Raw genomic sequence first — 11,833 nt, forward strand, 5'->3', positions numbered from 1 at the left:
GCCGTTTAAGATTTTGATGTTATATTATTGAAGGCGGGCCAAAGATCCATGGAGATGCTAATGATGATATTGAAACATGTAACCTAAATATAAATAGAAATATAAGAGAATACACAAAATCAAACTGAAACAGCAGCTAGCTATGCCGACTGACCATAATGATGCGGCCAGAGGGACGGAATTGGTCAGTTGCCCTACGGCAAGAACGCTGCAGCTGGCAGATCTTTTGGAAGAGAGATGATGGAAATCTTGTTGAGGCTTCCGGCAAGGACGCTTGTTTCCCTAAGGAGTGTGTGCAGGTCATGGAGAAACCTAATTTCATCCCCTGACTTCACCCGCAACCACCTTCGTCGTTCATGCTTACGCGATCCAAGCCTGATCACTCCGCCACGTATTGCTTATTGCAATCACGATGGTTTCTATGGTGGTATTCAGTCTTTCTCCATGCAGTCAATGTTGGACAATCCCTCTGACCCTACTAAAGTCGCTAGCATCAGTAGCGAAACCTACTACAAAATCGTTGGTTCTTGCGATGGATTGTTATGCTTCTTTGATGGTTTTGCTAGTTGCGGCATGCATGCCATATTGTGGAACCCCTGTACCGGATTCACATTCGAATCTCCCGAAATCAGCGGCCAAGTTCTCTTTTGTGGCTTTGGTTACGATTATCTCAGTGACAGTTACAAAATTTATGCAGCTACAAAGAAGCAAGGGCCATCTGGTTTTGAGTCTAGTACCAAATTTTATACATTTGGGCAAACTTCGTCATGGAGAAAAATTGATGATATTCCAGTAGCCCTATTTAGTTTCCCAAGTGACAACTCTTGTTGGACGGATAATACGGAAGGGGAATTTTTTGGTAGTAGCAGATTATGCACTCTTAATTGGTGTGTTAATCAGGTGGTTCTTTATTTTGACTTGACTAAAGAGATTTATGGTCATTTTTCTCTGCCTCTTGGTAGTGAAATAGATTTAGATCATTATTCTCCAAGGCGATGCACTCACTTATATGTCTTAAGAAACTGCCTTTCTGCTTGTTACGAGCATAAGAGAACACGCGAATGGATTGTGTGGCAGATGAAGGAATACGGAGATGCTCAATCTTGGACTAAATTGGCAGTGATTTCGGTCCATCAAAAATCCATTTATTTTACATATCATTATTTACAACCTCTTTACATATCGGAAAGTGACGTTCTTTGGACATTTTGTCCATTGTACGGAATAGTTTTGTGTAACTTAAATGATGGGAGGGTAGATTTTTTTGTGATTGACAGAGGCATGGGGAACCATCCTTTTTTTTCTCGATGTGTCAGGCATAAGATGGCTTGTATCTACCATGAAAGTTTAGTTTCACCAAATGGTCTTCAAAGCAGATCATCCAAAACTGTTGCGCCTTCATCAAATCCAAACCCCAGTCTATTGACTCTTAAAGCATGTTTGCACCTTTTTTTGGTGAAGCCTTCTAGCACTACCAACTTGGTTATTAATGTTATCGAATTTATTTATGTCAGTACTATGTTTATTTTTCAATTGCAATTTACTGCTCTAACATACTTTGTATGTTCTTCTTCCTGTTCTTGTCAAATAATTCTTTTCCCACTTTAACTTGTGCACTGATGAGAAATTGTACTCGGTTTAAGACAAAAAGGCTGAATTTAAAAAAATAAATTAAAAGAAATATTTGTTGTTGATGTAACAATCAGCTTTTTTTTAGTTTTTCAATTTCTTCCTCAATATAATATAGTGATTACCCCACCCCATTCTTTTTAAACTCATTATAAACAATGTATAAAAAAAATTTATGACAAGGCTATTTAGAGAAAGGTTTCTTTGTTAAAACAATTAATGACTATTCATTCATGGAAAACAACGATATATAAGAAATGGAATCTTCAAAATGTAAAAGTATCATGAGATTTTGAAGCATTATACAGAGGCTATTGATTCGAATTCGATGCTAAGATAACAATAGTTATTAAATAGAGGTGAATGTTGATCATGATCTATTCAAATACTGCATTTTAAGTTGTAGGTGCTTATGTTATTATTAAATAGAATAAAAAAAAAGACAAGATTACACTTGATTTCATTAAAGTTTGGACTATAAATATATGGAAGTTTAAGGATAAAAAGTCTCTTTTATAGTTTGAATCAATCTGTCTTTTAATTTATGTTTTCATCCCTAGTTTCCTATATGGAGTGAGGTGATAATTCAAATTAAATCATAATCATCCCTTCCTTTATTTTTGAGTTTTTTAAACCTTTTATTTCTTGATATTTTCAATTTTTTATTTTATTCTGTCCATATTTTCGATGCACATTTCGCTAAAAATTAATGTTTTCAATTTTTCTGCTTTTATTCAACATATCCAAATAGATATAGTTTGTCAATACATGTGTTATTGAGCAGTGTTGCTTTTATTTTATTCAACATATTCCCATTCAATACATGTGTTATTTTGACCGTTGTTTTCAATTGATTTTAATGGTTTGTTCGATGTAAATAAATGTAAATGAAATTGACGAGTCACTCTCCGTATCTGTTCTTAATTTCTTCTTCTGCCTTTCAAATCCCAAATTGGCTTTTGGGTCTTTCTAGTTCTCTATGGTTGCATGTCGTGGTTAAACGGTTCCTCTTTTTCTGTCCTGTTCAATGGCCCCTCTTTTGTTCTGTCTCGTCTTATTCACCTCCCTACGTCGCATCTCTTGGTATGTGCCACGGTTTTTGAACTTATTTTGTCGTGTGCTGAGTTTTTGTTTTTATTATTTTATTTAGTTGTTCTCTATTTTGTTGATCTGTAATCTTTTCTGTATCACATATTTGTATTTTGTGTTTACAATACCTGGTGATGTGTGTTTGATGATGATGATTATCTTTTGGTTTCTTTTTTTTTTCCTTTTACTGGTTCTATTATAGCTATTCGTTTGTTACGATTTTTTTCCTTATATTTTGGAATATATGAAGTGGATTCTATGAGTATTGTCACGATAAATTTCAAAATATTAAACTTTGATGGTTTCAGTGGCTAAGAGAAGGGAGGTTGAATCTTAGCCCCTTCTTGCTTGACTATACTTGCTGAACTCAGAGGTGACTTTTCTGTTTTTGCTCGTCACTGGACACGAGCAACTTTGTTTTGTCTCGTCCCTTGCTACGAGACTTTTCTTTTTGTCTCGTCACTTGGCACGAGATAATATTCGTTTTTGTCCCTGTACAGTAGAAATAGAAAGGTAGGAGAGAAGAGTTGAAGATTACACCCAGATATATCCTGGTTCAGCTGCTAAGTGCAGTGCAACCTACATCCAGTCTCCATCACAAACATGATGGAATTTCACTATAATCAATCTGATTACAACTTGTAAAGTGCTAACCCAACTTACAAGGGGATTCCCACAGAATCATGAAACACAACATAGATGAACAAAGGAACTCTTAGACATCTATGGCTTTTTCTTTCAATTTTGCACTCTCTGCCTTTTTCCGCTCTATGGCTTTTTCATTACAAACCTCACTGTTTGCCTTTTTTCCATGAGACTCAAGACATGACAAAATTAAACAGAAAAATACTAAACAGAATACATTGAAGGAGAAGAGAAAAACTGTTAGCTCAGGTAGCTCTGAGAACTCTGTGCCTTGTACTCTCAAATTTTCTCCTTGCCTCAAACAGTGGTTGTCCACCCTTATTATAGAAGAGAGGAGCCTCCACATATTGAAGCCAAAAATCGAACCAACATCTTCCTCCTTCAACAAAACCGGTTCGGCCACACAGAGAGAGAAGAGATAACCATGCATTAACCAACATGCAATTACCTCTAGTCCTTCCTTGATCACCACTCTTCATCAATCCGAGCTCTCCATCCTTGGCTTGCTCTCCAAGATGGATTTCTGGCCCTTGATGCTTCATGATGATGATGACTTCATCTGCTTTGATCTCTGCCTTCAACCATCACTTCGCCACTCTAGCTACTCCCTGTGGTGGTTGAACAGAATCAAAGACAAGCCATGCTTCAAGGATCTCTTCCAGCTGGCCGAATCTTCATCTTCCATTTTTGAGCATGAAAAGCTCAAGATAACCTTACCAAATCTAACCACATTTGGTAAGTATCTTAGCCACAACTCATTTTTATTTTAGTATGTTTTCTTGCCATCATTAGCTTGATGGTCTTGATGTATGTAACTCCTTCTTTTCGGTGATAGTAGCTTGGTGTAGCTTCCATGGTTCTCTGGATAAGGACCGAAGAAAGAAGAAGAGAATGATGAGAGAGAATAAAAGAAATCTGAAAGAAAAGCAAAGCAAAGTGGTTAATCAAATTGAATGAGAATAGCTTGCTTTTACTTCCCTAGCATAGAGTGGCGTGTAAGTCATAATAACCATCAATCAATTTCAGCTGAATTTTTTCTCTCTCATGTTCCCCATGCATTAATTAACAATGTAATAGATTTTGAAATCCATCACATGGTTGAAACTTGGTTCCGTTGGAAGCACTTGGCTTTCATTTTTCTTTGTTTTCGGACCAAGCTTGGAAACATTCATTACTTGTAAGACTCGGGCTTGTAGTATTGAAATTAAAGCTGGCCCAATTGATTAACATTTGCTTTCCTGATGAAATTTGGAATATGCACAAAGCAAATGAAAAGCATGTAACACACTTGGGCTTGGAGCAATCAAAAAATCATTTGGGCCCAAGTAATATCAACTTAGCCATATTCATCATATATTATCAAAACCAATGGCTGAAAGTAATTTGGGCTTGCATCATAAATTTATTTTCGGCCCAATATTAAACCTGCACAACAAAATTATTTTAATTAATACATTAATCAAAATTAGCTTAATAATTTTGCTGTTAATAATGTTTGATCATCATCAATTTGGTTTAGAGTTTTCCAAACTCATCAATCTCCCCCTTGATGACAAACATTATTAAAATTGAAATGGAAGAAATTTAGAAATTGAGTAGGGATTACTCCCTTTGATTTTGAATTTCTCCCCCTTTCAAAATGTCACATTGCTCCCCCTTGATGTATGCTTATCTTACCATGGGAAGCTCTAACCTGTAACATTTCAAATCAAGCTTCAAGTAACAATGTTATTTAGCATGTTTTATGATGCTAAATGCTTGATTTATGAGCAGTTTTAATTGATAATCAAAACTCATTTGATATCATAAACTGATTTACTGCTCAACATTTTCATACAATAAAAGACTTATCCAAATATTTCCAAACATCACCTGTTAAGGAATCAGAGCAAAACAGAATGAAACAGAAAATGTTTGAGGTGCACATGTTCAACATACAGCGGTTTCAATGTGTTTCTCTAGTTTAAAGGAACTGCTAAAAATATATTTTCAAACCAAATAAGTCTATCAATGATGAATTAACAACCAGGCATTAAAATCAACATCATTATATCCAAATGCCAAATTAACTAATCAAGATAAACTAAGCAGCATCCAAAATGAATGCAATAAACATTCTTTGAACAAGGGTGATCATGAATTTTCTATTTTGAAAATTTCATCCCCTGCTCCCCTGTATTCCAGCCCCTGTTTCGTTCCAGTTTCAATTTTGGAACTCAAAATTTCCTCCCCCTTTTGTCATCATGGGGGCACCTGCACAAAACATGTTTAAACATAACAAAATATTCAAAATAGAGTAGCAAGAGTATGTCACAGTATCTCAGAAATTATCCTAGAGCAGGGAGTATCAAGTCATGCTCAACAAAAGAAAGATTGAGCCTAATAGAGCCAATATCAAACAGAATAAAACAGTCACTAATCATCAGAGAAATTAACATCTTCTTCATCATTGCCTTCTTCACTATCATCCCCCAAATCTTCCTTAAAACGTTCCATCATGAGGTTGACCCGTTCCTTGCAATTTTTCCAAGCTTTCTCACTCTCATAGGCTTGCTTGCGAGCTTCTTTGTGAGAGCGGAACATCAGGTCTGCCATGTTTGAAAATTCTCCCAAAATCTGTTTGATGGACTTGATTGTTTTGGAAGATTTGGGCTTGCCCTCATAGTCACTTTCTGATGCAGCAGATTTTTGCCCTTTGGTTTCCTTAGATGCACCTGCTCCTCTGATTGAAGACACTATGTTTTCTACAGCCTCATTTAACAAATCAACTTTAAAGTACTCAAAAATTCTTGTTAAAAACATACCATAAGGCAAGTTAGCCTTTCTGGTGCTTCTAACAGAATCCCACATGTGTCTAATCATAATATAACCAAAGGAGATAGGAGTAGAGGTAACCAAAGCAAATAAGATGAGGCAGTCAGAAAATGTTACTCTGTTGTGTGAGCCGCTTTGGGGGGTCAGAATATGGGTGATGATTCGGTGAAGCAGGGCATTGACTGGTCCTAGAGCTTTGTGTGTTGGGATGGTGCCATGCAAACCAGAAAGGTTCTCACAGATGTGCTTGAGAACAGTCTTGTATGGGACGCCGACTTGTGTGTCCCATTTTTCTACCATGTAGGCTCTTGGTCCTTCATCCTTGAAGCCCAGGGCTGCTCCAATTGTCTCAGCATCAAGGGCTATTTGAACCCTTTTTACATAGGAGTGAAGGGTGCCGTCAATGAGCCGCATGTTGGCATAAAATTCTCGAACAAGACCAGGGTACACTGGTTTCTGGATGAGGAGCAGAGGCTTCCAATTGAGCAGTTCGAACAGAGGAGAGACATTGATGCCCTTGTTGGTGAGATTTTTGAGACTAACAAGATAGGTAGTGCACAAGTGACGCTTCTCCATAACCTCTTTATGAAACTCAAAAGAGGTGCAAGAGTTAAATCTGCTTGGATCAAAGTGGGAGTGAGTCTTGCCATACTTGTTTCTGAAATCCATGGATTCCAGGTTTGGAGGTTCAGTAGTGTCATTTAGTGCAAACCCTTGAGTTTTTTGTGAGCTTTTTCCTGGAGTAGTCCGCTTCGGTGATGAGGGTGGAGGTGAGGGAATGGGAGAAGTATGAGATTCTTGCTCTTCTTCCTCTTGGGGCTCCTTGGTCTTCCCGCTTCTTCTTCTACCAGAGCTCTTTTGTGCCACCACCTTACGTCTCATGGCTTCGGTTTGTTTGGTTGGTGGAGAGGGAGATGATGAGGAAGTAGAATGTATATGGATGTGAGTGTGAGTTTGGGGTGTTGATGGTTTTTGAGAGAGAAGAATTCTTTCACTTTTTCTTGGCGCGGTTTTCTTCTTCATGGTAATGGAGGATTGAAATATGAAAAGTTGGGGGTGATAACCGAATTGAGTGGGAGAGAGAGAGACAAGGTGGGTGAACACATTTAATGAGGTTTGGAAAGAGAATATGGAGAGTGATGACCATTAGTGGGCGGTTAATGACCATAATGGGTGGTTAATACTCAAAAATGATTTCCCCTTTTTTGCTTTTGAAATCCAAAACTGAAAAGTTGTTGCCTTAAATCAAGGGATTAGATGGAGTGAGGGATTTGATTTGACAATAACTACTTCCAAGAAGATATGATGACACAAGGAAGAAGATTCTTATTTGCATAGAGAGATAACTAACAAAACTGTTATTGTGGGGTCAAGAAATTTTTGTGGAGCCCATAAAATTTGAATTCTGCGTTGTCTCCCCCTAGACCACCGCTCCTCCTTTATGCCATTAATTGTTTCTCGTCCAAACCTACGAGCAAAAACTGAACAGAGTCATATATTCACATATTTTCAATGAAACTTAAATCAAACATTCCCAAACTTTTTCTCAAGATACAGAATCTGTCTTCACAGAGGGGTTTTGTAAAAATGTCAGCAATTTGATCTTCAGATTTCACAAATTGAATATCAATAGTACCCTTTTGCACATGTTCCCTAATGAAATGATATTTTATCTCAATGTGCTTGGTTCTTGAGTGCAAAACAGGGTTTTTTGAAATATTTATTGCACTCATATTGTCACAGAATAAAGGAATACTATTGATTTTTAATTTGTAATCTTCCAATTGAGTTTTTAACCAAATTAATTGTGAGCAACAAGCAGATGCGGAAACATATTCAGCTTCAGCTGTGGATAGAGCTACTGTGGCTTGTTTCTTGCTTGACCACATGTTAAGTGAGCTTCCAAGGAAGCAACACATGCCGGATGTGCTCCGTCTATCCACTCTATCTCCCGCATAATCTGCATCACAAAACCCTACTGCACAAAAGTCATCAGATTTAGGATACCATAAGCCATAATTGCACGTTCCTTTAATATATCTAATGATGCGCTTAACAGCTGTAAGGTGGGATTCTTTTGGATGAGATTGAAACCTTGAACATACACCCACACTTTGGACTATATCCGGTCTAGAGGAGGTAAGGTACATAAGTGAACCTATCATTCCTATATACCTTGTTTCATCCACATCTTGGCCATCATCATCCTTGTCAAGTTTAGTATTGGGATGCATTGGAGTGCCCATTGATTTGGAGTTTTCTAGGCCAAACCTTTTGATAAGCTCTTTTGCATATTTTCCTTGGTAAATAAAAGTGCCACTAGGAGTTTGTTTAATTTGGAGGCCAAGAAAGAAAGTAAGCTCTCCCATTAAACTCATTTCAAACTCACTAGTCATGAGTTTTCCAAACTCTTCACACAAGGAAATGTTGGCCGAACCAAATACAATGTCATCAACATAAACTTGAACAAGGAGCATGTCATCATTAGAAGCTTTAATGAATAATGTAGTGTCGGTGGTACCCCTTTGAAATTGATTTTCCAACAAAAAGGCATTAAGCCTTTCATACCAAGCTCTTGGAGCTTGTCTAAGACCGTAAAGAGCCTTAGTTAATTTGAAAACATGATTTGGAAATTCTTTATGTTCAAAACCAGGGGGTTGTGCCACATACACTTCTCTATCAATAAAGCCATTAAGGAATGCACATTTAACATCCATTTGAAACATTTTAAAACCTTTATGGGCGGCATAGGCAAGAAGCAATCGAATTGCTTCCATTCTAGCTACCGGAGCAAAAGACTCATCAAAGTCTATACCCTCTTCTTGATCGTAACCTTGGGCCACTAATCTAGCCTTGTTACGAACAACTTGTCCATCCTCACCAAGTTTATTTTTAAATACCCACTTAGTACCGATAATTTTCTTACCATCCGGATGAGGTACTAGTGTCCAAACCTTATTCTTGTCAAATTGTGCAAGCTCCTCTTGCATTGCTTTAACCCATGATGGGTCTTCAAGAGCTTGTTTGACGTTGTTGGGCTCTATTTGTGACAAGAGAGAAAAGTTGCTAGGTTCGGTTTGCCTCTTGGTGGAGGATCTCGTGGTTACTCCTTGAGAGGGATCACCAATAATGAATTCATGAGGATAACCCCTCATGGATTTCCACTCTCTAGGTCTTCGGACAGGGGTAGAGCTTTGTTAAGTTTCTGGTGGTTTTTCTGTTTCAGTTGCTCGTGCCTGCTCAGGAGACAAAATGGATGTTTTTCCTTCAATTTGACGAGCCAAAACTGGACTGGCAGATTCTTTATTTTGAACAGATTTGGGATTCTCTTTGCTTGTTCCTGCTCCTTCTCCATCTGAATCATTATCTATCACAGTACTGGGAATTAAGTTAGAATCACAAAAGGTAACATGTATGGATTCCTCTATTGTCCTATGTTCCTTGAGATAAATTCTATATGCCTTGCTTGTGGTAGAATATCCAACAAACATTCCTTCATATGATTTTGGATCAAACTTGCCAAGATTTTCTTTATTATTCAACACAAAACATTTGCATCCAAAAACATGAAAATACTTAAGATTTGGAGGGGTTCCTTTCCATAGCTCATAAGGGATTTTCTTTAGCCCTTTTCGAATGATTGTTCTATTCAAAATATAACATGCTGTGTTCACAGCTTCAGCCCACAAAAATTTAGGAATCTCATTCTCACATAGCATAGCCCTAGTCATTTCTTGAAGGCTTCTATTCCTTCTTTCAACCACCCCATTTTGTTGGGGAGTTCTAGGACATGAAAAGTTATGAGAAATTCCTAAATCATCACAAAATTTTTCAAAATCTTGATTTTCAAATTCCTTTCTATGATCACTTCTCAAATAGGCAATTTTTAAATCCTTTTCATTTTGAATTTTCTTGCAAAAAGAGTTGAAAAGGCATGAAAGGCATCATTCTTATGAGCAAGGAAAAGTACCCAACCAAATCTAGAGTAATCATCTACCACTACAAGGCCATAGTGTTTACCTCCTAAACTTTGTGTTCTAGTGGGACCAAAGAGATCAATATGTAACATTTCCAATGGCCTTTTGGTTGAGATTCCATCTTTAGATTTAAAAGAGGATTTTAATTAACAGGCGTCACAAGTAAGATCTTTGTCAAACTTGATGTTTGGAATACCTCTAACCAAATTTCTTTTGACTAGCTTAGAAATTTGATACATGCTAGCATGTCCCAACTTTCTATGCCACAGCCATTTTTCAGATTCAAAAGAAGTAAAGCATGTTACATTTTGTTCCTTTAAGTCCTCAAGAGTTAATCCATACACATTGTTGCATCTTTTAGCTTCAAGAAGAACATTCCCAGTTTTCTCACACACAACTATACAAACAGATTTCTTAAAAATAACTTCAAAACCCAAATCACAAAGTTGACTAACACTAAGTAAGTTATGTTTCAAGCCATGTACAAGGAGAACATTATTTATACAAGATGAGAAATTTTTACCCACTTTCCCAACAGCCACAATTTTTCCTTTAGCGTCATCACCGAAGGTGACAAGCCCTCCATCATATTCATCAAGCTTTATGAAGAAGGTTGTCTTTCCGGTCATATGCCTAGAGCATTCGCTGTCCATATACCACATGTTTTCCTCTCTTTTGGATGCTAGGCACACCTACAAAACAAGCTTAAGTAACCTTAGGTATCCAAATCTTTTTGGATCCTTTTACGTTAAACCATCTTCTATGTCCTAAGCCATTGTAATCAAAAACAATTTTATAAACTTTGTCACCAACCATTCTTTCACCGAAAAAGCATTGAATGGGAAAGTGTCCATTTCTATTGCATAGCCTACAAAATCTTGGAGTTGCTGTTTTGTCAAAGTAGGTGGGGTCTTGAAATCTTGTATCACTAGATGATGAAGCAATATTTTCAAAATGTGATTTTTCAGATTTATGAAACCCCAAACCAGCTTTGTCATAGAGAGGTTTTTGACTAGCCAAAATTTGATTAAGATTTTTAGAACTTTGTGTAAACTTGGCTAAGTCTTCCTTAAGTCTTTTCACCTCTTTAAGCAACTCTTCATTTTGCTTAAAACAGTCCACATATGCAAGAACACAATGGTTACTTTCACAGCTCCTAACTTAGGCTTTTAACTGCTTATTTTCTTCAACAAGATCACAAGCAGTTTCGGCCTCTCTCACTTTTTCTTTTAGAAAACTGTTTTCGGCCTTAAGAATGGTAATTTGCTGTTCAAGTTCTTGATTTTCCAGCAGAAAACATCTTATTTTTTCAGAAAGGTGGTCTATCATAAGATGAAGATCTTCAGTGTTAGGGTTATGAAAGACTACCTGTTCTATGTGGTCTGCCATGAGACATGTTTCTGACTTGGACTCTGTTCCTTCATCATCATCATCAGAGTCATTCTCCAAGTCTTCCCAAGTTGCCATTAGTCCTTTCTTCTTTCCTCTTTTCGGCTTTTCCTCCTTTTTCAGCTTGGGACAATCAGATTTGAAGTGTCCTCTTTCCTTGAAATTGTAGCAAGTTACCTTGCTAAAGTCTTTCTTCACTCTCCTTGAGCTGCTGCCTTTGCCTTTGAGCTTAGCCATTTTCCTGAATTTTTTTGCAAACAACACAAACTCATTTTCAGAGGAATTATCAC

General features: G+C 37.2%; 1 protein-coding gene across 1 annotated transcript; it reads left to right on the forward strand.

Moving 5' to 3' along the window:
- The first annotated feature begins 240 nt into the window (after positions 1 to 240).
- Positions 241 to 1,243, forward strand: LOC112771659 (F-box/kelch-repeat protein At3g23880-like). Its single transcript, XM_072225106.1, has 2 exons — positions 241 to 1,128; positions 1,229 to 1,243. Exons 1-2 carry the CDS (start codon positions 241 to 243, stop codon positions 1,241 to 1,243), a joined length of 903 nt encoding a protein of 300 aa, XP_072081207.1.
- The last annotated feature ends 10,590 nt before the right edge of the window (positions 1,244 to 11,833 follow it).

Source organism: Arachis hypogaea, chromosome 18 (assembly GCF_003086295.3).
Source record: "Arachis hypogaea cultivar Tifrunner chromosome 18, arahy.Tifrunner.gnm2.J5K5, whole genome shotgun sequence".
Taxonomy (NCBI): Eukaryota; Viridiplantae; Streptophyta; class Magnoliopsida; order Fabales; family Fabaceae; genus Arachis; species Arachis hypogaea.

Bases quoted from the DNA above. Each gene is read 5' to 3' on its own strand.
- LOC112771659 (XM_072225106.1), top strand. From the start codon at position 241: ATGGAAATCTTGTTGAGGCTTCCGGCAAGGACGCTTGTTTCCCTAAGG.